The sequence below is a fragment of the Corythoichthys intestinalis genome, chromosome 1 (genome assembly GCF_030265065.1).
Source record: "Corythoichthys intestinalis isolate RoL2023-P3 chromosome 1, ASM3026506v1, whole genome shotgun sequence".
NCBI classification, from domain to species: domain Eukaryota; kingdom Metazoa; phylum Chordata; class Actinopteri; order Syngnathiformes; family Syngnathidae; genus Corythoichthys; species Corythoichthys intestinalis.
Genome location: NC_080395.1, coordinates 41,087,142 through 41,113,408, shown reverse-complemented (window position 1 = coordinate 41,113,408; position 26,267 = coordinate 41,087,142). Strand labels below are relative to the sequence as shown.

Sequence of the window (26,267 nt, the reverse complement as noted above, 5' to 3'; positions counted from 1 at the left end):
AAGTAAACAATCTACAGCCCACACAACGAAACACATGTTGTGTTAACAAACCCATTTTTCCTTACAGCAAAAATATTGGAACACATTCGGGTGTGTTTTTTCCCAGCTGTGTCCTATTACATTTTTTTATTCTAATGAATAGACCTGCATGTCTACGCTTGGTTTCAGATTTGGGTTTTGCCACCGAAAACGAGTGTCCTGTTATTCATAATTGTAATCAACATGAAAAATGAACAGAAACAAAGAACCAGAAAAATCCATAAGAGACACTGCAAAAACATTGGCTGCTTCCAATATAATCATTATAAATGTCATGAAAATGAAAAAGAACCAATAGTGTACTAAGTAATAGACATTGAACAGGTAGACCAAGTCAGGCATGTTTTGAAGATAGACCTAAAAATAATCCTACTGACCTCACTCAGCAGCAACATTCAGAGTGAAGGAGGGAATGTGAACACGAACAACAGAAAGGGTGTTATAATGGAAGGTTGGAAATTGTGTAAGAGTAGAAATGAGCCCGTTTTTAAAGACAAAGTGATATAAAGGCAATTGCTTCCAGAATGAAAGGATATATTTATGAATTATGATGCCTAACATAAAAATCTTCTGTAAAAGACAATAGCGGTAATGTCATGGCTTGGAATTGTATGGCATATTCTAGAATTCAGATATTTAAAAAAGGGCAATTTAAAAAAGATGTAACCAAACTGATTGGAAACTCAACCCACAACACACTGCAAAACCACTAAAAGGGTTCCTCGTCCCCAAGTGGGAGGTTTCGGAGTAGTGATGTCAACCTCCCAGACTGAAAATCTATTGTGCATGCATTTTCTCCACACAAAAATAAGAAAGACTTGGGTGAAACCCAGAAAAAAATAAATAATAAATTCAAGAGTGGAGGTGCTTGGAGTTTTTGGGTTAGGTGTTTCAATACATTTTACTCATGGAAGGATTTAGAAATTATGCAATGTCAGAAGTTGTGTATTTGATCAATGCCTAAATCCCTGGAATTTAAAATCTCAACTTTATTAAGTTTTTACTAATCAATTAACTTGCTTATTAAATAGCAATAGTGTTTCAGTGCACAAGCCACCCATGAAACACAAACATAGCAAGAACAAATGTCTGCTTAGACAGTTAGTTTAGGGCTGCAGCTATCGAATATTTATAATCGAGTAATTGACTGAAAATTCTATCGATTAATCAAGTAATCGGATAAAACACATTTTTAGGTGAAGAGCAATTATATATATACATGAGAAAACAAGACATTTCATCTAATATTGAACAATTTTCAGTCTATCAATGTCTTTATTTTCAATGTACATTGTTGAAAATAGCCAACAATTGCATCTCAGATGTAACTAGAATAAAAAAATAAGACTTATTCACTGCTTTCACTCAAAAAACCTTTGGATCTTATGAAATATATATATATATATATCAGTGCCTTGCAAAAGTATTCGGCCCCCTTGAACCTTGCAACCTTTCGCCACATTTCAGGCTTCAAACATAAAGATATAAAATTTTAATTTTTTGTCAAGAATCAACAACAAGCGGGACACAATCGTGAAGTGGAACAAAATTTATTGGATAATTTAAACTTTTTTAACAAATAAAAAACTGAAAAGTGGGGCGTGCAATATTATTCGGCCCCCTTGTGTTAATACTTTGTAGCGCCACCTTTTGCTCCAATTACAGCTGCAAGTCGCTTGGGGTATGTTTCTATCAGTTTTGCACATCGAGAGACTGACATTCTTGCCCATTCTTCCTTGCAAAACAGCTCGAGCTCAGTGAGGTTGGATGGAGAGTGTTTGTGAGCAGCAGTCTTCAGCTCTTTCCACAGATTCTCGATTGGATTCAGGTCTGGACTTTGACTTGGCCATTCTAACACCTGGATACGTTTATTTTTGAAGCATTCCATTGTAGATTTGGCTTTATGTTTTGGATCATTGTCCTGTTGGAAGATAAATCTCCGTCCCAGTCTCAGGTCTTGTGCAGATACCAACAGGTTTTCTTCCAGAATGTTCCTGTATTTGGCTGCATCCATCTTCCCGTCAATTTTAACCATCTTCCCTGTCCCTGCTGAAGAAAAGCAGGCCCAAACCATGATGCTGCCACCACCATGTTTGACAGTGGGGATGGTGTGTTCAGGGTGATGAGCTGTGTTGCTTTTACGCCAAACATATCGTTTTGCATTGTGGCCAAAAAGTTCAATTTTGGTTTCATCTGACCAGAGCACCTTCTTCCACATGTTTGGTTTGTCTCCCAGGTGGCTTGTGGCAAACTTTAAACGAGACTTTTTATGGATATCTATGAGAAATGGCTTTCTTCTTGCCACTCTTCCATAAAGGCCAGATTTGTGCAGTGTACGACTGATTGTTGTCCTATGGACAGACTCTCCCACCTCAGCTGTAGATCTCTGCAGTTCATCCAGAGTGATCATGGGCCTCTTGGCTGCATCTCTGATCAGTTTTCTCCTTGTTTGAGAAGAAAGTTTGGAAGGACGGCCGGGTCTTGGTAGATTTGCAGTTGTCTGATGCGCCTTCCATTTCAATATGATGGCTTGCGCAGTGCTCCTTGAGATGTTTAAAGCTTGGGAAATCTTTTTGTATCCAAATCCGGCTTTAAACTTCTCCACAACAGTATCTCGGACCTGCCTGGTGTGTTCCTTGGTTTTCATAATGCTCTCTGCAATTTAAACAGAACCCTGAAACTATCACAGAGCAGGTGCATTTATACGGAGACTTGATTACACACAGGTGGATTCTATTTATCATCATCGGTCATTTAGGACAACATTGGATCATTCAGAGATCCTCACTGAACTTCTGGAGTGAGTTTGCTGCACTGAAAGTAAAGGGGCCGAATAATATTGCACGCCCCACTTTTCAGTTTTTTATTTGTTAAAAAAGTTTAAATTATCCAATAAATGTTGTTCCACTTCATGATTGTGTCCCACTTGTTGTTGATTCTTGACAAAAAAATTAAATTTCATATCTTTATGTTTGAAGCCTGAAATGTGGCGAAAGGTTGCAAGATTCAAGGGGGCCGAATACTTTTGCAAGGCACTGTATATACACACTGTATATATACATACATATTTCTTACCTAAAAAAGCCATTACGCTTGATAACACACATCACTTAAAAGTTACAGTGCCCTCCATAATTATTGGCACCCCTGGTTAAGATGTGTTTTTAGCTTCTAATAATTTTTAAAAATTCAAATAATATGGGACCTTAATGAAAAAAAAGAGAAAAATCCAACCTTCAATACAAGTGCATTTATTCAGTGGGGAAAAAATCCTACATAAAGAAATAATTATTTCACATCAAATAATGTGTGTCACAATTATTAGCACCCCTGGTGTTAATACTTTGTACAACCCCCTTTTGCCAACACCCATCTGACCAAAGCACACTGCTTTTGTCAGATGGGACCAAGATTGAGCTTTTTGGAACCAAACACTAAGTGGGTCTGGCGTGCCACGAAAGATGCACATGCTGAAAAGCACCTCATACCCACTGTGAAGTATGGGGCCGGGTCAGTGATGCTGTGGGGCTGTTTCGCTTCCAAAGGCCCTGGGAACCTTGTTAGGGTGCATGGCATCATGAATGCATTGAAATAACAGGACATTTTAAATCAAAATCTGTTGCCCTCTGCCCGAAAGCTGAAGATGGGTCATCGCTGGGTCTTTCAGCAAGACAATGGCCCTAAACATATGGCCAAATCTACACAGAAATGGTTCACCAGACACAAAATCAAGCTCCTCCCATGGCAATCTCAGTCCCCAGACCTTGTTTTGTTGGCAAAAGGGGGTTGTACAAAGTATTAACACCAGGGGTGCTAATAATTGTGACACACATTATTTGATGTAAAATAATTATTTCTTTATGTGGGATTTTTTCCCCACTGAATAAATTGCACTTGTATTGAAGGTAGGATTTTTCTCTTTTTTTTCCATTAAGGTCCAATATTATTTGAATTGAAAAAAAATATATTAGAAGCTAAAAGTCACATCTTAACCACGGGTGCCAATAATTATGGAGGGCACTGTAGGTGTTTTTCCCACGTGTTTCAATTGAATTTCTATTTGTGTCAAGCTATTTTTAAGTTCTAGTTAAATTATAAGTTAGTCTAAACTGTAAGTCCTGATAGGATTTCGAGTTTTTGCAGTGTTCAAAATAAATGATTGATACCTGCTGTATTGGAGCACATTAGGGATCAGTGCTACTTGGTGTTTTATCCAGCAATGACTACTGAGCTAAAATTGACATTTAGCATTATTAAGTTTTTATTTTACACCATCATCACTCTACAACGCTATGTTTTCACAGATTAAATAAAGGCTGTATGTAAGACACGTTAGCCACGCAGCGACAGTGGTCATAATTAATAGAAACCTAGCCCTCCGCAGGGCTAACGTCACGTGAGCGAGTGACAGTAACGTTAATCTTATTTATTAGCGCTTAGAAGGCTACCACTTTAAGATGGCGGCTCTTTACTAACGGCGCTGACTCTGTCATTTCGCATGTACTTCAACGTAAATGTGATCTCTATGAGATGCATCAGACGCTACCTGCTACAACCGTAGCATCATGCGGGCTAGTTTTTAAGCAACGTCGGCGTCGTTTGTAGCGGCTGTCGGCTGCAGTAAGTTTAAAAAAAAATATATTTTTTTTAACATTTTTTTTATTGCTTCTTCCTCTACGCACGTGACATCAGCGCGTTGTCCCGCATTAAAAGTAGTCCGAGCAAAACGTGATGCTTAGAGCAGTCAAAATTAAAAGATTAATCGAGGTGAATAAAATTACTCGGATCAGTTTTTAAACTCAAGTTACTCGTGTTGCTCGAGTATTCGTTTCAGCTGTAAGTCAGTTACAAAAGAGGTCTTAATTTCCTTTACTGTAACATTACCTCTTGGTTCTTCCGCCTGTTTTGCCAATTTTCGGAGGGCTGCAGCGAATCCAGAGTGAGCCGACTGGGCAGCTGGACTTCCATTGGCTACGATGGAGCCATTAAGAGGCGACGGGGTGAGAGGGCTGACCGTCGCCGTTGTACGAGTTGCCGTGGAGATCATTCCTATGGATGGCGACTTTGGCTCATGGCTCATGCCTGCAAATAATCAGAAGAGATGGACAAATTGTAGTAGTTGACAGAGCATTGAGAGAGAACTTTCAAAAGGTTTAAAGGATAATGACATTCACAAGGACATTCACTCATTTCACACCTTACATAAGTGACAATATTGAGAACATTTAAGTGAATTAATGTCCCCTTCGTCAAAACGGATGGAAAAAACAAAGATCACAAAGTTGTTTTATTGTACTGTGGCAGTGTGGTGCTGAGTTTCAGTGACAGCTGGAGCGGATGGGGATTGGTGGTGTGAGGGGCAGAGGCCATTCATTGTATAGCTTGAGGTCAAAGTTGGGAGGTTATGAGGGCAGGTCAACCTTCCCCAGCCAAGAGCTTAAAAGTCTGGTTGAATGTCTGCTTGAGGTCAAAAGGTGAGACAATACACAACATAGGAACGCTGTATGCTCTGACACAATCAAAGTGACTGTGATACCTGGCGTGTTAACTGTGAATATTATGACTGGTCAAGCACCCATTAGATTTCCTTCAAGAACAAAACGCAAAAGGTCGAGTTTTTATGTAAGACAGTTGTAGAGGAATAAAGGGTCGGTGGTGGTTACTTTCCTTCTTGTGTGTATGCTCGTGTTGAAAGGTGACACCGCGTTGACAGCCCTTCAGTCAGTGGAATCCCTAAATGCCAGAAGGGCGTGTGATAGCCTTACATGCTCTGACAATACAAACACACCCATGCACAGTTCATGTTCATATTAGCATGGTACTCATAAAATGAGCACCGAAGAATGACCTACTGACATAGACAAAAATGTCAAGAACTTAGTTGTATGAATGGGCTTTATATCTGAGTTTACCCTCCAGGCTGAGAGGGCTATAAATAGATTGTGTCCCCTCCGGAGGCAAGCAGCACAGCACCCTGCATGGGTCTGACACATACACAGCAGTGGATTCATGCATGAGAAAGAGCGAGAATAACACTTCCAACAGCTCACAGATCGTCCTGCCTGTAACCCTTCAGTTACCCGGTGCACTCTATGTGAACCCGGTGCACAATTAATAATGGAGTCAACAATGACTACTGACTGAACAATACACACTGCGCCATTGGAAGAGTGGCAAACCAGCAAACACCCGGGCTACTCCATCCTGTAATTCTACTTAGTTAAGTCTCTTTTTGGCAGTGAAATTCTACTGAGGCAGAAAAAGTCAGCTAAGCGGGCAAATGAAAGACAGGACCATTTGGTAGTTAAGAATGAATAGAGACAGTAAAGACAGAAGGCTGTAGGGCAACTTCACACATGAAGTCACATGGTGAAAGGAGACGGACAAGCATAAAGCTTGACAAACAAACAGACAGGACCACATCCGGATGTCTGGCCCTGGTTCCTGTCACCTCCACTCATCACAACCCCCCTCCCACCCAAACAGGCAAACAGATAGTGTGGTTGTAGTCCCTTACTGCACAAAGGAGTGGAAGCGCCTGGATCCCCCATGTCTGCATCTTCACATTCAGCCCACACCAGCGCGCACCGCCGGCCACTGAGAGGACGCACACCATCTTCCCGATCGCCTCCCTTGCTCCCTCACGTCTATCTTTCGCCTCTTGCCCGCCTGTCCGGCTTGTTCTCCCTCCCCGCCTGCTTTCCTGTCTCTCGTGCTGCCTCTTACAAAGACTGTTCCACGCTTATCTAACAAAGCAACACACCACACGCGCTGCCTATCTCTCCCCTCCGTGTCCTCGCTCTCTCCCTCTGAGTGAGAAAACAGAAATTCTTAGCCTAGCAGCTGCTGCGATGTCACATGACCTCATCCCCCCTGCCGCTGCCCCCCCACCCACACAGACATAAACCTCCCTCCTTCACACTCTCCCTCCTCCTCCTCTACCCCTCAACCTATAATTCCTTAACCATTTGTAGATAACAGACACAGGCATGCATGGCTTGCCAAGGCGAGCTGGGGGAGGGGGAGAGCAGAGGAAGATGCTCAGCCACTCGCCACGCCTGACCCCTTTGGCGTGTGCGCATGTATTGATACAAATCGGAGAACTGCGGTTTGTTAAATTCCCTTCCCTCCTTGAGACAGAAAGGCATGTTGTGGCCTGTGACAAGCCCTCGAGCATTGAGGAACCATGGTGTTAGAAGCACTGCCCACAATGAGCTAAGCTCAATTTACTTTATCGCCATACTTGGTATGTCAAAGCTAATTTGACATGAATGACAAAAATGGAAACACACGAAAAGAGGGTGTCTTTCCATCCAACTCAGGTATATGTTAAACCAGTGGCTGTCAAGGTAATAGTAGTGGATAGTAGTGGAGTCCTTTGGAAAAGTACAGAAACAGCTTCTGCTCTGTCTGCCCTGCTCTGACTGCACGGTTGTGGATGGGTCATTTTTTTAGCAGCTTCCTGCTGCTAACTTCTCTTTTCTCAGAAAAGCGAGAGAGTTGGCAGGCCAGAGAGATGACAGCACAAAGGGATTACCTTTGGGGCAGAGCTACAACAACATTGTGGTGAGCACAGATCCAAATGCCACCTCTTGATAAAGCATCACTCTATTCTCCAGGGCATGCTCTTGCTTTATCTCCCCACTATCACACACCTCAGCTGTTCTTATCATGAAGCTACCACCATCATAGATTTGACCTAGATTCACGAGTGAGGTACTGTCAAAACCGTACATTATCAAAAAAATATTTTTGTACGGCATACGAAGAAAATAAAATACCCACCTCTTCATGAGTCAATGAAGTGATAGCCATGAAGATCATAACCACCATATGCATCAGATTACGTTTTTTGGGGACATTCCACAGATCCTCCACCAACATCAGTAACAAAAAGACCATACCATTTCCTCTGCATCATGATTGCATGGCATAGCCATTGTTCCCAAGTCAAATCTTATAAAACAAATTAAAAACAGAGCTGGCAAAAAATTCTCCTGGATTTTAGCATAAATGTTGTTACTCTGGAAAAGTAAGGTACTCAAACCTTGCTGAGTAATACACCAAGTGTGGCGGCTCTAGAAATGTCCAGTAGATGGAGTCATCTCCCAGTTAATTTGTAAAGGAGACTTGCTTTTTAAATTCAGCCACATGCAAGACCAGAAGAAAGACACACTTCGCCTGATAACACTCTTGCGTCCAAGAAGATGTGAATAGATGGTGTTTTTAGAATAGCACTTAAATTCAACAGTTGAAGTTAATAAAGAGGAATATGTTACTGAGCTTCCTCGTACTGTAAGACCCTCAGGGAAAATAAAACAAAGGTCTGAAAAACGGAATGTGCTGTACATAACAAACCACACACCAGCATGCACATGCACACACATACACAAAATCTGAACAGATTGACTGCTAAATGGCATACAGTAAACACACAGCTTTAACACCCCACAGAGTAATGCAGATCACTAACCCCCACTGTCACATAAACACACAGTTCCACCTTTTAGTGGTTTGAATTCAGATGACAGTGCTCTCTCTATCAAGCTCTCTCACTCACACACTCACAAAATAAATCCTCTTGGCTCCTGTGTGCCCCGGCCAGCGTGGAGATAATGCAGTGGCGGCTTTGGCGAGTGGTTAATCTTTAACCAGGAAGGGATTTGCCTATCAGCTTGTTAAAACTAGCAGTGGTAGCCCATCGGACTGATCCATCGACCAACTTGTCTCTGCCAAGTTGAACAAAGCGACGATGGGAAAGGATCGCCGCCACCAACTGCGAGAGCACCATTCTCTTCGAGGGAAAGCAGATGCTTCTTTTCCCCGTTTTAACAAGCTTGGCACACTTCGGTTTTAGCATCCTTCTCATGCTGGCAATATAAATATGGCTGCAATTCACCGACTTTTCACATTTGGCGAGGGAGGTAGCTAAACACGTTTTCAAATCGAGCTCTTGTACAACAATCTTGGTGTTTGTTGACTTTCCACACTGTATTCGTGGAACAAATACACATATGTGCATTTGTGTATTTATATTTGTGCTGTACTGGTTTTTCCAGTAACCTGCTTGAAGGGTTTAACTATTAGAGACTATAGTTCATTAGAAGAAATTTGCCAACTCTTCTTTGTTTGTAGAAGAGCTTTAACTACATGGGTGGAATGGTAATACACACAAGTGAGTTTAAATGTTCTTGTGTGACAGGGAGCATTTTGTGACAACAAGTACAAAAAATGTTCAGATCCAAGAATTTGATAACAGTTGAGGGAGGACACAACACTGGGTGCAAGGAACAACTTCCATTTGAGAACAGGTTCAACTTCCCGTCATGATGAAATTAGCTAGAGTTAAGTAGCTCAGCCACTCATACAGGAGGGATTTTGGAGTTAGCGTGATGAGAACATGTCATCCGTAGCTGCCAGCTTTGTTAGCTTTGCTGACAAGGCTATCCAAGGGGTATGGGCATGTAAGAGCACTTCTTACTATAAAAACACAAAAGTCATAGAGAAATATAAGTGATGTGCACAACATAAACCAGCAGTACAATGAATAAAGGGTAGTACCGCCTTCTGAAATACACTAAAGAGAGCATTTAAGCCAGTACAACTACAGTTAAATCAACAAATACTAGGGAAAAACAGATTGTATTTTCCTCCCACCATATGGATTTGAAATACAAACACTACAACACTTAATTGTAGACTTTTATATTCCTGCTAGGAGGTTGTAAAACATTGCCATTTAGTAGGGTTGCATGTGAATTGGTGGGATTCAAATTGGGATTTAAGGAGACGTGGAAAAAAAAAATCAGCAAATCTGACTTTTACCGACTCGAATTATAGATGAATCTTAGAATTTGTTTTTTACTAGTAGTATAACGATACATTGATCTATATCGATATATCTATTGGTTTACCACAATCATAAGATCAAAATGTATGAAGACGTAAAGCATCGATCAATATTTACCATTGTCATATTTTGGATGTACCTTTAGTTCATTGAAATGACCAATGTTTCAGCAACAAAATAGTCATTTACATATTTTTTTTTTTATTGCTTTAGAATGATGCAATGTAACGAAGTTAATTTTACATACAGTATATTTTTTAATCCCGTGAAATATCACTCACTCACTCACTCACTCACTCACTCACTCACTCACTCACTCACTCACTCACTCACTCACTCACTCACTCACTCACTCACTCACTCACTCACTCACTCACTCACTCACTCACTCACTCACTCACTCACTCACTCACTCACTCACTCACAGAAAGGCAGGAAAAACCTGCTCTGGTGGTTTCAGGTTTGTTTGACTTCAAAGATGAGATGTCAGGGCTATCTACCCTCCAGCACGAAAAAACGGATGTGCCTGTTTGTGTGCTTGCAAATGCGCACACACCTGCTAGTGTATGCACGCCACCTCATTTGCATGATGGCAAAGGCCAAGAAATCATATCAAGGAAATCCCACAGCAGTATCTCCTTGGCTGCCAAACTGAAGCGAGAGAAGGAAGACAAAGAGTAAGGGCGAGAAACAAGGAAGGGAGGAGCAAAGAATCAGGAAGTGAGCATTGCCTGTGTGAGGGCTGTCATTATACAGCAGGCCTCCATTATGCAGCTTTAGTGAACAGAGTACATCTCCCTCTGACCTCACTTTCTCACTCTTTAGTACTCGCAGTCAGAGACCTACACACATACACACGCACGCACAAAGCACAAAGGCAATATGCAGGAAGCTTTAAGTGTGTGTGTGTTCTCATTATTCAACCCTCACCTCTTCTCTTGCGCTGTTCTAGTCACACTGCACACCACACCACCACCACTTCACCTGCCTGCCAAGCAGTTTGCAACAAAAACACAAATTTCAAAAGACAAGCCGGCATTTCTTCTCTCTCGTCACCTTCCCCTCCTTTTATTTGGAGATCCACGCATCCACAGATAGTAGGTGTCTTGATGAGAGGCACAAGCTCAGATGATATTTTTCCCCTCCTCTTTCCTGCATCCGACTCACCCACCCCGACAGCGCCATTTCCTCTGTCTGTTAATTACATGCTTGCTGTGGTAGAGGTTGCTGTGTGTGTTTGTGAGCGTGCATGTCATCTGAGGAGTGTGTGGCTATGTTCTCGGAGACACTAGCGTGGGCGCGTGACAGCACAGTCTGGTTACGCTTGACAACGCCGCTTAGGGTGCAAGCACACATATGCAGACACACACAGTACCACGCGCACATTAGAGCCTTCTGTCTTCTCTGGCTCACATGGTCCATGCCCCAGGAGTCAAGCTGCTGTCTGCGTGGATGCGCTCTCTCAGCAGCTTCTTGCTGAGAGGGACGCGGCCCCCACTGCTCCCCCTAATGAGTGGGCCAGCTTCAGCACCAGCCCAGCTGTTTGACTGAGAGGAAGCAGGAAGTCCACTCTTGACTCATCCATCCTTGCCATCATGATCTACACCACAACCAGGCCCTGCTGACCTTGTCTCTTAAGCACCTGCTCGAGTGAGGCAGGGGAATGTGGCAGTGGGGCAAAAATGTGACAGATGTTGACCATGTGAACTCAAACATACAAATGGAGGCAAACAAGTAGAACAGAACCATGCTGCTGAGCATATCACGGATGATGCACCTGTGATGCTATAAAAAATGAAGTCTTAAGCTCACAGACTGCAACAGGATACACGAACAGTCAAAACTTGCGGATTTTCTGTTTTCTAACTCCTCACCTCAACTGAAGTGCGAAATACATTTTAAAACGTGATTATACAGTATATAGTCATTGTAATGCTTGAATGTGATGGACTGTAATCAAAAACTGAATTAAAATGTAAAATGTAACATCAAATAAAATGCCTCCACCTTTATAATCCCAGGAAAATAGACAGGTGGTGCCAAAAGGTGGTTGTAATTTTATGGTGACATATGGCACCATCTTGGAGCTCATTACACCAAAATTTGATTCATTCATTCGAACCTCGCTAAAACATTTCATTTTACTAGTAAATTATAATAATATAATATCACATTAATAATTACATATAATGGGCTAAATGAATTATACATTTTTTCAAATGCTCTCAAGCTAAAATGCTAAAAATTATCTGTAACAAATGCTTGATCTTTAATACATTTGCTTCATTAATGTTTTAAAAATTGTGGTTCAACCCTTCTAGTTAAAAGGTCGCACACAGCACTGTAATACTCAGGGTGTGATAAAAGCGCAATGGATATTTTACAGTAAACCTTTTTATTCAGTTCTAAAGAGCCACTCCGATTTTTACTCAGTAGTATGACCTTCATGCCTGTAATGAATTGCGACACATGATATAGTCATCGAGAAATGGAATGAAGGATCAGATTATCACCAGGCTTTAGCTTAAATATGAAGAGTGATAAATAAAAGAACAGCTCTACCTGTGCAAACAGCAGCCAGATAACACAAACAGGCCACACGGTGAACACGGAAAGCCATGTGCGTGAGTTGAGTCAAACACACAATATAACAGTCAGCTGATTTAGCTGATGTCACAAGGGACAGGGGTGTATGTGTGTGTTTCAAGTGGCAAACAGACAAACGATGTTGAAGCAAGATAGAGGCTGACACTGCCAGAAGGGAAGGATAAAATGATGGTGTGATAGCAAAAGAAAAGGCCTTTGTAGAAAAAAAAAAAAAAGTCTGTAGCGCAATGTTAGGTTCAACAGCGACACTAACATGCATACACAAGTGGAACATGAGTTATGTATTGAGCACAGTCACATTAATAATGGGGAATGAGAAAGGTGAGGGCAAGTAGTCAAGGATGGTCACTGCTGAGTGTGTATCATTCCCTTATCTAGTGTGCTCATGTTGCCTACCCTGTTTGTTGAGCCGCTGCTTATCAGCCACCACAGCACGACAATGGCTGCAGGGAATGCCGCCTAACACAAACTATCCCACAATATCTACAGGTTTGGTGTTGTGAATAGACAAAGTTACCCAAGCAAACAACAGTTATTCCACAGTCGCTATACATCTTTGCTTTTTATCTCATTCTGTGACACAGTAAAAAGGAAATTAGGCCTATTACTACTTCTGTTAGGAAAAAAATCCATGGAAAGGAGTTTATTTATAAGATTATACAACTTCCTTTCAAGCACATATCAGCCACACCATGCCCACATAGGGATGAGTGAGTTTTGCTAAGTGAAGTCATACAAGGACATATGTCCGTGACATAGAACTAATAAGGAAGCACATAGTGGCTAGTGAACAAACAGCGATAGACAACCCTAGGAAATGTAGAACGTGAAGCAGCAGGTTTTGATAAACGAAAAGAGTAGGTTGTCTTGCTGTCTTGTCTCTAAACCTTATGACTTGATTGTACAACCATTTAATTTCAAGTGGTAGGCTCATCTCAAACGCAAAAGGGTAAAGCCATCAAACACTACTCAAAATCCCAAACATATTCACTTAGTCACTCTACAGAGAGGCGAACAGTGGCGGCTTGAGGGAAAAAAAGTAGTGTGTGTTGGCCAAGCAAAACCTTCATTTCCTAAACATCCTATAATGGTTTCTCCACTATTATACAGGCAGACCACATAGCAACCCTGCCCTGACATACAAAGAGAGTGGTTTGCATGCAGCACCATCTGCATACCATCTCAGGACATTGTTTTGAAATGCTAGTCAAATTGAAGCCTCTTCCAGTAAAATAAACACCATCCTCTCCATTGAGGAACTATGCAAACCCATGCAAAAGCCTTCTCTTCCCCTTGCCCACTTTACAGTCAATGCTATTCAAAGCTATCAATGAATGCTGTTGATAAGGAAATGCAAAGTGGGTCACCTTTAACTCCATGGTTCCTTGTGTAAACAGTGCAGGGAGCTGCTTGGGACTGTGCTAATCACTCTCTAAACAGCACCAGGTGCTGTCACCACAGACAAACTGTCACCAACATTCTCCTGAAAGCAGCTGCCATCTTGCCCCCAGATGCTTACCACTAGCTCAACACCACAAACAGCACAAAAGGCCCCAGAAAAAACGCTGACAGAGTTAAGGAAAGTGTTCAACGACTTTGAAATGGCACGTCAGGAGGGGGAAAAGCTTCATGTCTGAGCCAGCTTTTCATACATCATCTTCCACTTTCATTGTGCAAAAGTCATCTACAAGGGAGAAATCCCAAAAAGTCTTCAATTCCATTTTTCCTTCTGTAAATCATCACATGTACATGCACTAAAAACGGAACAACAAAAAACAGACAAACACATTTAAATGAATGTCAGTGCTTTAGTGTCATTTAGGGGCTGTAGCCCCGAGTCTTTTAATGCCAGATTATATCTGGCAATTTGCAATTATTCCCTCCTCAATCTGAGAAAACAGGTTGTCAGATCATTTGAGGAACTCAAGATGAAAATGCGTTTTGTGATATAGCTAATAATAATGCTTGATAGTGAACGTATGCATTTGCGTTCACATTTTCTGACCATGCATGTTGTCGTAAAAAAAAAAAAAAAAAAATCAATTAGTGTATTAGTTGTAGACACTGACAGATAACGTGACAAATATTTAGGCAGCAATCTTCATGCTCCATCAACTTCAAGAAGCCAAAATCAGGATTTAAGATACATGATGACAAAGCAAATCCGCAAATCAGAAAATGTATATTTTAAAGCAATACTAGGTAATTTTTCATCCAAAATATTTCCATAACATTTGTGATAATATGTTGACTGACAACTAGTTGAGTGACACCTATTTTATATCTTGAGAGGGTCTGTATCAGTTTCACCGGCACTAATTAACTTTGAGGAGGGTGGCAGGAACCCTGCCACACACACAAAAAAAAAAAATACAAATGTGCTGACTGCTTTATGGCATAAGTCGCTTCCTCCATTCAATATAAAGACGGAAGTTGAAGCGAACGCTTTCCCCCCGAATTCTGCTAAAGTGGCAGAGCAACAAAACAGACAAAAAGTTTTTATTGAGGAGGAAAAAAACAGCCCGGCTTTCACTCGGTGGCGTGAATACGTCTACGATCTCTTAAGTCGGCTCTCATTATTATTATTATTATTATTATTGGAACATCGGCAAGGAAGTCGTCAGGTTTGTCAGGTTTTTAATAATTTATTTTAGAACTTGTGTATAGAACTTGTGTAACACAACTCTGCTACTGTTCGCCGTTGCCGACGCCAACAACAACCGTAGATGGAAAGAGTAAGTAAAAACTGTCTCTCTCACTCTCTCGTCACTCCCACGGTGCGTTCATTATAGGGGTGCACAATATATATTTTTTGAAAACGATACCGATATTGTTAACTTCCTGCTCCTCAAGGCTGATACCGATACGATAACTGATATGTACTAAGTTTTAAATGTATATTCACATGGGTTTTTGAACACGTGTAGGCCAAAAATACTAGCGGTGGATTCAGCATAGACTTGCCTTTGACCTAACCAGAATTTTCATTATGACATGAACATTATTATAATGAAAAAAACAAAGACAAGAACAGTTATGACTTCAAATAAAGTACCCATATTTATTTTTTGAAATAAATAAAATTTGAGTCAATCACAATCAATTAGTCAATATCATTGACGATGTGTTCCCCTGAACAATGAGCACTGAACTAAAACAAACATAAACCCAACAGATATTGTGCTTTGTCAACAGATAACACATTTGGTGCAAGAGGAGACTTTTGTGGTCTTGGTCCATAAAACAACTAAAACGCACACATCCAAATCCCCCGACACAGTGCAGAAAATATTATATATTATCGGGCCTATTAATAATGTTATTGGATTTATTGTGATGACGTCATAATTCCTATTATTGGACCGATAATTATCGTGCACCTCTAGTTCAGTACCAACGTGCAAAACACAACCGCCTCTTTAGATCCCAATTAGTTACATTATTATTATTATTATCATAATTCTGTTTTGTATTTATAATTTATTTGTTTTGCTCTGTGTAATTGCTACTTGTAATTGCACTTGCAATTTTTATTAAGGATTCGGTTTTGGGCTGTGGAATGAATTAATCGAATTGTAATGTATTCTTATGGGTAAATCCCTCTGACATACGACTACTTCAACATCAGGTCTTGGAATGAATCAAATTCGTATGTAGAGGTGCTGTAAACTGGTACTTCAGAGGGAAGAGTGAAAATGGGAGGAGTAACAATATCAAAAATATCAGTAACCCGAATAATATATGGCAAAAAACACACAAGAGGCTGAAAAAGCAGTTTGTGGGTTTTGCAGACGATTTTTAAATGAACTACTGTATTTTAAGTCCAATAAAATGGATGTGTTTGATAGAACAATATGTCTGCATGCTGCCGAAGCAGTTCCATCAAGCAATTTGCCCCAGACCAATTATTAATTTGTCAATGTTACCCCTGAGACCCACAGTTTACGGACCCATCGCAACACCCCCCCCCCCTTTACAACCCAGCTACAAAAAGGTGAGTAATATTTATTTTTCAAATGATCATTTTTAGCTTACAAACCTTAATTTACATCTCCCATTTAGTTTACAAAAGAAAAAAAAACCTAAGATATTCAGTCGTGTTTTCAAATTTTAAGCAAATTACGTCACAATGAATAAAAATGCGTCGGTAAATAGGTCACTTAAATCTACCTCATAGACTATAGCATAGCTTAATTGTATAGTTTTTGTTACTGTTGCATTTTCCCAATATTGTTAATAATATATCCGGCCCGCGGCCACATTTGGTCCGGCCCCCTGAACAAAAAAAAAAAAAAAAAAATTCCCCAACCCCCATAGTGTTTTTAATTTCCTGGCTTAATTCTGTGAAGAACCCAGAGAGGGTTATTTGGGTATTATCTATTTAATTAATAGTGTTATTATTATATTATATTATTATTTTTATTTTATTTACTTTTGTTCCGTGAAGAATCCAGAAAAGGGTTATTTGATTGTGGCTTTCTGAAAAATACATTTTTACATGAAGGCACTCCTGCAATCGTCACACGTTTTCTGTTACAAACTGACCCCGGCCCCTCATCAAAGAAGGGAAACGTTATGTGGCCCTCACAGGACCTGATCTAGACATTAAAAAGTAAAAAAAAAGAAAAATCATTCAAAAAAGAATATTGAGAGTTAAAATCTCGAGCACTTGTTTTGTCCGTAAAGTTGGTCTCGCGAGCCATGTGCGTTTAAGATTTCAAATCATAACAAAGTATTGTCCCGGCATTTCACAGCTGCATTTTTACACTCAGTGATACATGTTAAAAGGAGTTATTGGATTGTAACAAGGTAATTATGCGACAGTATCTAATTAAAATCAATGTGTCTTTGATTCTACGCACGTTTGATCATGCAACAAGTAGAGTATCCTGCTTAGGAACTGAGAAGCTCGGCGCTCGTTGCCCTGTTCTTTCCACTCCTTCCTTCCTTTTCGTCAGCTTACCTGTAGTCCGTGTTTGGATTGTCAAGTTACTTGGTGGGCTTGTTTTGTAGCATAGGTGGCTAATGCTGAGCATTTTACAAGGCACAGCTGAACCTGGCTCGTGTTGCGTCCGTCTCTGCCTCAACCCTGGTCCTTTTGTTTTTTTAACCACCTGCTTGATCTTTATTTGGCTGGTAATCCAACATAACTTTGGACAGAACGTAGTACTTTTGAGAACAAAACTTTGAATAAAGCTCTTTTATCCCTCACAACTTGCATGAAAATGTATTATTCTCCGACACGGAATTACTGTAAGTCTCACTGATGACTATTATTCTGTGACAGCACCTAATTTTGGAATATTATCAAATTGTGCTGATATGCCTAAAATGCAATGTTGGGTTCTCTAAAAAAAACGTAAAACCTTTGCCAGAAAACCAACAGCATTTTTAAAGGCTAAATAAGCCAAACTACACTTTTCTCCAAGCAAGTACAAAAGACATAACATTAGATTTAACAAAGACTCAATCCCACAGCAGTTATTTCAGGGTAATACCGATAAACACAACCCAACACAGACCTGCTAACACTAATACCAACCACCAGCATAATTCTGAATGCTGTCATTAATTACAAAACACATGAAAATGCTGACATAATACGTTGAGTGTAGATTTTAGTCCCAGCTTCAAATTTAAATAGATTTTTCTTTGAGCCAGACCCTACAGAAATATAATGCAGATGGTGTAGTTCAACTATGCAGACAGGCAGGAGACTATTTGAGTACCGCTGTGGACAAAATGTAGCGTCAACTAAGTAGCTGCTGGAAAAATGCAATTCTGCTTCTTTACTGCAAGTACTGTCAAAGTCATCTTAAGTACAGTTGAGATACTACACACATTTTAAACATACAAGAGCCAACATACTAAAACGTACATATCCGGGCAGTAAGGTGGATGACTGAACACGTAGTATGGTAGTTCAGTTTATACATACCTGAATGTAGAATATGTGACTCAAGGAATGTATAATATTCACACAGTTTGAGAGAAAGCACAATAAGATTCATTTAACTGTAAATGAATGAATATTTCACAAATAAAACACCCTACATAACGCTGTTAACTATTTATAGTCACTCAAAGAGACGATGTCCCGATCGCAAATTTTTTTTCCCCACCGAGACTGAGTCACCCGATTTTGAGTCCTGATCCGCTATTGGGGGAAAAAAAAAAGTATTTTGTAAAAAAGTTCATGTTACAGTAATGTACTGTTTACGATACTCCCTGTTCCGCTTTTTCCGGAAGCGTTGCGGAGTATAAAAATATAAATTTTTTGGGTTCTTTTGGCAATGCCATTAAAAATGGCCCGATCAGCCCAATTTCAGATCTCGTGATTAAATCAGGGACATCCCTAGAAGTATACAGTACAGTAGTACATTTGTTGTATGTCTGTGTCATTGGCTAAATGCTCTAACTCTTAAGATTCATGATTTAAGTCAGTTTTTGCGAATTAAGCCACTATGTGTGTCCTGTTAACAAATACTTTGTTCAACGGCTATTCGAAGCATTTAATGATACTTTTTAATGCACGCTTAGACAAAAACTAAAGTTGACCAGACTGAAAAATGTCAGTGCTCTTGTCAGTCAGGGTACCACTGTTTGAAGCGAGTCAGCAGGGTGCCAGGTAGCATTTTTTACTACGAGCAAAGTGGCTCCCAACTTAAAATTAAAGGGGCGATTGCAGAAGATTCAGGGCACACATTGTAAATCGACATGCAAAGTTTGCCTCTAATTTTCACAGTTTAACCCAGTGTTGTTTTCGTCAACGATGACTATAATGAAAATATTTTGTCAACTAACAATTTTTTCATGACAATGACGAGACAATAACGAGCTGAAAACATGTCTTCCAGTTTTCGTCTGAAGAGACGAGAACAAGACGAAAAAGCACAATAGTTTCCATCACGTGTTCACAATGTGTGACATTTTATGTGTAGTTAGTAGGGGTGTAACGGTTCACAAAAATCTCGGTTCGGTACGTACCTCGGTTTTGAGGTCACGGTTCGGTTCATTTTCGGTACAGTAAGAAAACAAAATGCAAATGTGCAAGTTGTTTATTACACACCTTTGTGCTTTCAACAATAGGAACATTAGCCTATACAAAGCTAGAATTCTGCTCAAAAAGTAGCGGGTATTTAAAGATAATCCAACAACAATTTGCCTTTCAGACCCCGCCTATTGGTCAGCTTTCTTTCTGTAAGAAAGAAGAAAAAAAGAAGTCCTGTGCAAAAGAGAAAACCAATCCCAATGACAAAGATTTTAACATGTATTTTACAAATGAAATGCCTCAATGAAACATTTTTTTTTCTTATGAACGGTTTTCAAAAGCTTTATTGGTGGATTTTCTCAAGTTAAAGCGCCACACAGAAATTAATAAATTTAATTGTGTAAGCAGGATGTGTGTATTATTATTATTTAATTACAGATGTTTTAGCTCATTTCAACTTATTTTATTTAAATGGGCTATTATTTATTTTATTATGTGTTTAAATTTTACAAATGTAGTATTCATTTATATTGTATATTTTATGTTGTATAACTTTAGTTCGTATGTGAATATCAGTTCGTACTTGCTTTGTTGTGGTCGGAGGGTTTTGTATTCAACACGGGGCCATGTTGGTTATTATTATAGCAGAAAAGACATCAGTAAATCAACAAAGACAAGTCAACTGTATCCCGATCTACCACTCAAGAGATCTGATGGACTAAAAAAGTATGTTACGATTGCATAATAGTTTGAAAATCGACCGGATCCACCGTATTTTTACACGAGTGACTTCCGGTCTGCTCGATCCTAGCTACCGGTAGTAGTATTGACGCAGGAGGGCCGCGTCTCGCGTCAAATAATAAACTCTGCTGTTCTTTTCCCGTGCGTCGCGTTGAGCCTTTTCTGGGACGCATCTAACACGCGGCCGCACTGCGACTGGTGTGCATTGGCTGATTGACTTTAACGCCTGCGTTTCACTGCGTTCTCGCGGCGGCCACGTTGTCGCGCCGTTGACGTTTCTGGGTTATACTGTCCTAACGTGTTGGTCCTCATTATAGTAGAGAAGACGGAGTAAATATAATCTACACAAAGAAACTGTAACCCGATCGACTCCCAGCCTCGTCAGAAACTCGTTTGGTACGCGTCCGTATGTATGGTTCAATACTATTACATGTACCGTTACACCCTTAGTAGTTAGCCTGCATCAAAGCAGTGTCTGGTTGTATCACTCATGTGACGTGCTGCGCCCCCTTCCACCACTCACCAGTGTCCTCTCCAGTCTCCAGGCTTGCACACACGGTACTTTTTTTTTTTTTTTTTGGCCAGAGAGAATATGCACTGTTGCTTTAGCCAGTGCTCCTCAATTATTTTCTGTTACGCCCCAACCCCAGGCAGAAGTAAATGTTTTGCGCCCCTCCACCTCAACTTTCTGCCGCCACTATAAATAGTATCATTTGTCTATAAAATTATTTTAAGCACACCTCTGCATGACATTGTTTCCTTGTTAACATTAAAGAAAAAAATACTTACAAAACTTACAAAAAAGTAACTTTATCAACATTTTGTTTGTAACAGAAAAGACTTAAAGAGCATCAATTTGCCTGAATTAAAACAAAAAACAAAAACTCAAGGCACACTTTTTGACTATTTGATTCAGAAAAATAATATTTAATAAAATCAATAACCCCCCCCCCCCGCCAGGCTGGTCATCAGGCCCCCCCATACGGTGTCAACTGGAAATACAACTAGCTAATGATAGCACCAACCTATTCATAGTGTAGGCGTTCAATGTATTTCTATTTCATGTTGTTTTTTGTGCTTTTTCTGTCTGTATCTCCTCTTCTCTTCTTTTTTGCCCCCCCCCCAATAACCCCTTCCTGTTCACTGCTTTCTCCTAATAAAGAAGGCACGTTGAATGATTACCATGGGAGTATGTTATGCTCCCATGTGATACATTAAAACTGTTCAGACCAATCGGACACTCAGATTGCCATTCTTTGTGTCAAGCAGCTGAACAGGACAGGTTAAGTACAAATAAATTAAAAATAAAATAAAATCAATAAATGATAATCAATTCAAATTGATTAGCAACATTAACTCTGAGCACAATATGCCAAACAAAAATTAATAAAACAAAAACGAGTGTCCTTGGACAGAGGGACAGTTTTTATTTTTGTAGCACTTGTATCGTCCAGCATGACCGAGACCATGTCTAATACTGCAGGCAGTATCAGCTCCAGGTGTGGGTTTTTTTTTTGCACCAGGTGTGGGTTTTTTTTTGCACTGAGCAACTTGCTAACGATGCTCGCTAGTTTACTGATGTAGCACTCACAAAGCGGGACGATTGTTGACAATATTCGGTACGTTTTAAGTGAAAAAAATTCAAGTGGCTTACCCAATGTGATTCGGGTCTAATGTCTTTAAGTAACATCTTCATTGATTTCGCTTCATGCTGTCCGCTGCCATTTTTGGGCACAGTACTCATATCAGTCTTACCTCGTTCTCCACTGTATTAAATAGGGGTGTAACGGTAAACAAAAATCTCGGTCCGGTATGTACCTCGGTTTTGAGGTCACGGTTCGGTTCATTTTCAGTACAGTAAGAAAACAAAATGCAAAATATAAATGTGCTAGTTGTTTATTACACACTTTTGTGCTTTTAACAATAAGAACATTAGCCTATACAAAGCTAGAATTCTGCTCAAAAAGTAGCGGGTATTTAAAGATAATAATCCAACAACAATTTGCCTCTCAGACCCCATGTATTGGTCAGCTTTGTTTCTGAAAGAAAGAAGAAAAGTCCCATTGTCAAGAAGTCCCGTGCTAAAGAGAAAAGCAATCCCAATGACAAAGATTTTAACATGTATTTTACAAATGAAATGCCTCAATGAAACATTTTTTTTTCTTATGAATGGTTTTCAAAAGCTTTATTGGTAGATTTTCTCAAAGCGCCACACAGAAATTAATATATTTTAGGGCTACAGCTATCGGATATTTTAGTAATCGAGTAATCGACTGAAAATTCTATCGATTAATCGAGTAATCGGATAAAACAAATATATTTTCAGGTGAAGAGCAATTATAGATATACATGAGAAAACAAGACATTTTATCATTTTCAGTCAATCAATGTCTTTATTTTTGATGTATATTGTTGAAAACAGCCAACAATTGCATCTCAGATGTAACTAGAATGAAAAAAAATGACTAATTCACTGCTTTCACTCAAAAAACCTTTAGATCTTATTTTTAAAAAGTATATACATATATATATATATAAACACGCCTAAAAATGCCTTTACGCTTGATAACACACATCACTTAAAAGTTGGGATTTTTCCACCACGTTTTTCAATTGAATTTCTATTTGTGTCAAGCCATTTTTAAGTTCTAGTTAAGTTTTAAGTTAGTCTAACCTGTAAGTCCTGATAGGATTTTGAGTTTTTTGCACTGTTCAAAATAAATGTATGATACAGGCTGTATTGGAGCACATTAGGGACTAGTGCTACTTGGTGTTTTATCCAGCAATGACTACTGAGCTAAAATTGATAGTTAGCATTATTGAGTTTTTATTTGACACCCTCATCACTCCACAACGCTATGTTATGTTAAAGCCTGTATGTAAGACACGTTAGCCACGCATCGAAAGTGGTCTTCATTAATTTAAACCTAGCCCTCTGCAGGGCTAACGTAAGGTGAGCTAGTAGTGACAGTAACGTTAATCTTATATATTAGCGCTTAGTGCTCTTTATTAGCGCTTAGTGCTCTACTGCTTTAAGATGGCGGCTGTTTGCTAACGCTGCCCAGACGCGGCCTAGTCTGTCAATGTGCATCTAGTTCAACATACATGTGATCTCTATGAGACTCATTGGACGCTACCTGCAACTAACGTAGCATGTGCGGGCTAGTATTTAGCAACGTCTGCGTCGTTTGTAGCGGTTGTCGGCTGCAGTAAGTTTTGTTTTTTTTTGCTTCTTCCTCTACGCACGTGACATCAGCGCGTTGTCCCGCATTAAAAGTAGTCCAAGCAAAACGTGATGCTTAGAGCTGCCAAAATAAACGATTACTCGAGGTGAATAAAATTACTCGGATCAGTTTTTAAACTCGAGTTACTCGAGTTGCTCGAGTATTCGTTTCAGCTCTAATATATTTAATTGTGTAAGCAGGATCTTATTATCAGTGTTGGGAGTAATGCCGTTATAAATAATGCCGTTACGTAACGGCGTTATTTTTTCAGTAACCCGGTAATCTAACTAAATACTTTTTCCGCCGTTACAACGCCGTTACCGTTACTGACGGTCAAAAGCGGTGCGTTACTTACTCTGAATAAATTGAAGAAACTACCAGCCGTGTCGAGTCGAGACTCTGCTCTGTTGATTTGTCATCCAAGACTTGGGGTGCATTCAGGTTCGAGAATAGCGCACGTACTTCTGACTCCAAGCTGTTTGTCCCTGCTCATTCAATTAGACAATGCTTTCCAAAGTTTGGCAACGTTTCTGTGTTTGCTACACCTGATGCTAGCCTCATTCCCATCTCCCACTGTCAGCCAGCAATAATTCTGCTTCCATCTTAAGGACGGCAGACGCTTTGAAGGTGACGTGAATTGTCGGGAAACGGGCCTACCTGAATGCAGCCCCTCGAGAGATGCGATGGAAGTGATTGTGATTGGCTGAGGGTTAGAGTCATGTGTCTTGGTAAGCCAATCAGAGCCGGTGATTTCACAAGCAACTTGGAACAGCGCGTGCGGCAAACACACACACGCAAAACAGATGCACAGGGTTGGGATGGCAGAGTATTCAGAAGAAAAATTGTCCTTTAAGAGGTGGAGATATAGACACTACAGTATTTCAAGTTTGTCGAAATTCAAGGAAAGAACCTGCATGTAATGTGTAATTTATGTCCCGGGGCAAAGCTTTTGTCGACATCTGTGGAAAGCAATTCAAATCTGCTGAAGCACCTAACAAGTTAACTACCTGTCTGTTCTTCTCTATTCCACTGACTCAAATACTGCTCAGAAAATGTCAAATTCTTTGACATACAACAAGTTCTTTTTAAAGTAACGGAAATGGTTACTTTCCCTGGTAACTAGTTACTTTTACTATAGAGTAATTCAGTTACTAACTCAGTTACTTTTTGGAAGAAGTAGTGAGTAATGTAACTAATGACTTTTTTAAAGTAACGTGCCCAACACTGCTTATTATTCAATTACAGGTGTTTTAGCTCATTTCAATTTATTTTATTTAAATGGGTTATTATTTATTTTATTATGTGTTTATATTTTACAAATGTGATGTAGTATTCATTGATATATTATATATTTTATGTTGTACAGTATAACTTTAGTTCCTATGTGAATATTAGTTCCTAATTGTTTTGTTGTGGTCGGAGGGTTTTGTATTGAACGCGGGGCTGTGTTGGTTATTATTATAGCAGAGAAGACAGCAGTAAATCTACAAAGACAAGTGAACTGTGCCCCGATCTACCACTCAAGAGATCTGATGGACTCAAAAAGTGAGTTACGATTGCATATTAGTTTGAAAATCGACCGGATCCACCGTGTTTTTACACGAGTGACTTCCGGCCTGCCCGATGCTAGCTAGTAGTCTGTATTGACGCAGGAGGCCTGCGTCTCGCGTCAAATAATAAACTCTGCCGTTCTTTTCGCGTGCGTCGCACTGCGACTGGTGTGCATTGGCTGATTGACTTCAACGCCTGCGTTTCACTGCGTTCTCGCAGCGGCCACGTATAATAGAAACGTATACTAGAGAAGACAGAGTAAATATAATCTACACAAAGAAACTGTAACCCGATCGACTCACGGGCTCGAAACGTAAGGGTTACATAACTTACATTACGTTAGAAACTCGTTGGGTACGCCTCCGTTCCGAACCGAGGACCCTGAACCGAAACGGTTCAATACAAATACATGTACCGTTACACCCTTAGTATTAAAGGTAGCCAAACACTACGTACGTAATGCAAAAATACTGCGCACACTCTGAAAATGACAACGCCACTGTCACCCAATGAGTGGATGTGCAATTGCACGTTATTCTAGTTCGGAAAAAAAATATATTCCGCGACTTGCGCTCCTGCATGGACCATGTATTTATGTCCATATTTCCATCATTTCTTGTCCTTTTTCAAAACCGAAAGCACCACAAAAAACTACATATCCCAGGAGCCATTGTGAGATCACAAAGGACGGACGTAATGTTAACGTTTTTAATAAATTGCCAAGCAAGGCGCCACCTAAGGAGAGGGAGGCGAGGTAGCGAGCGACTTTGAAATGTGCCGAATGAATCGAAAAATAAATTTAGCGCAAGCTAATGCATTATTTCATCGACTCTAGGAAGTGGATTGGCCAGATTTGTCATTTTGTCCGGATGAGTTAGCTAGTGAAAAGTGACAGCAGTGCGCAAACGGCGGAGGAGTGTTCTGTGTGACGTAGTGTGACGTAGCCATGTGTCCTGTTCAAGGGGAAACTGGGTAGCATGCCTGAAAAAATTGAACTGAACTAGTTTATTGTCAATATTTTTTTTTTCAATGTTATATCTGATTTTTTTTTCACTGTCAATCTTTTCAATTTGTATTAAATGGATGGGTGTGTTCGAGAAGCTTGACTGGACGTACCGTATATAGTTTTGTTAAGGTTATCGGTGCAATACCTAACCTCACAAAAATATATCCTCCAAACCCTTTTTGTGTTAGATGATATACAGCATATATATATAGACATTTTTTTCCTCATTATTTTACACTGTTGGTCTACTGTATATAA

General features: G+C 39.9%; 1 protein-coding gene across 6 annotated transcripts in view; it reads right to left on the bottom strand.

Moving 5' to 3' along the window:
* Window positions 1–26,267, bottom strand: part of gse1b (Gse1 coiled-coil protein b) — a 338,894-nt gene that overhangs the window by 50,517 nt on the left and 262,110 nt on the right. For 3 of the 6 annotated variants that reach the window (XM_057857114.1, XM_057857286.1, XM_057857460.1), the window contains one exon: window positions 4,924–5,121. In XM_057857114.1, coding sequence (XP_057713097.1) covers window positions 4,924–5,121 — 198 coding nt within the window. Of the gene's footprint in view, window positions 1–4,923; window positions 5,122–6,556; window positions 6,832–12,451; window positions 12,544–13,863; window positions 14,171–26,267 lie in introns of those variants that run through there. The other 3 variants (XM_057857533.1, XM_057857199.1, XM_057857367.1) reach the window with 3 other exon arrangements.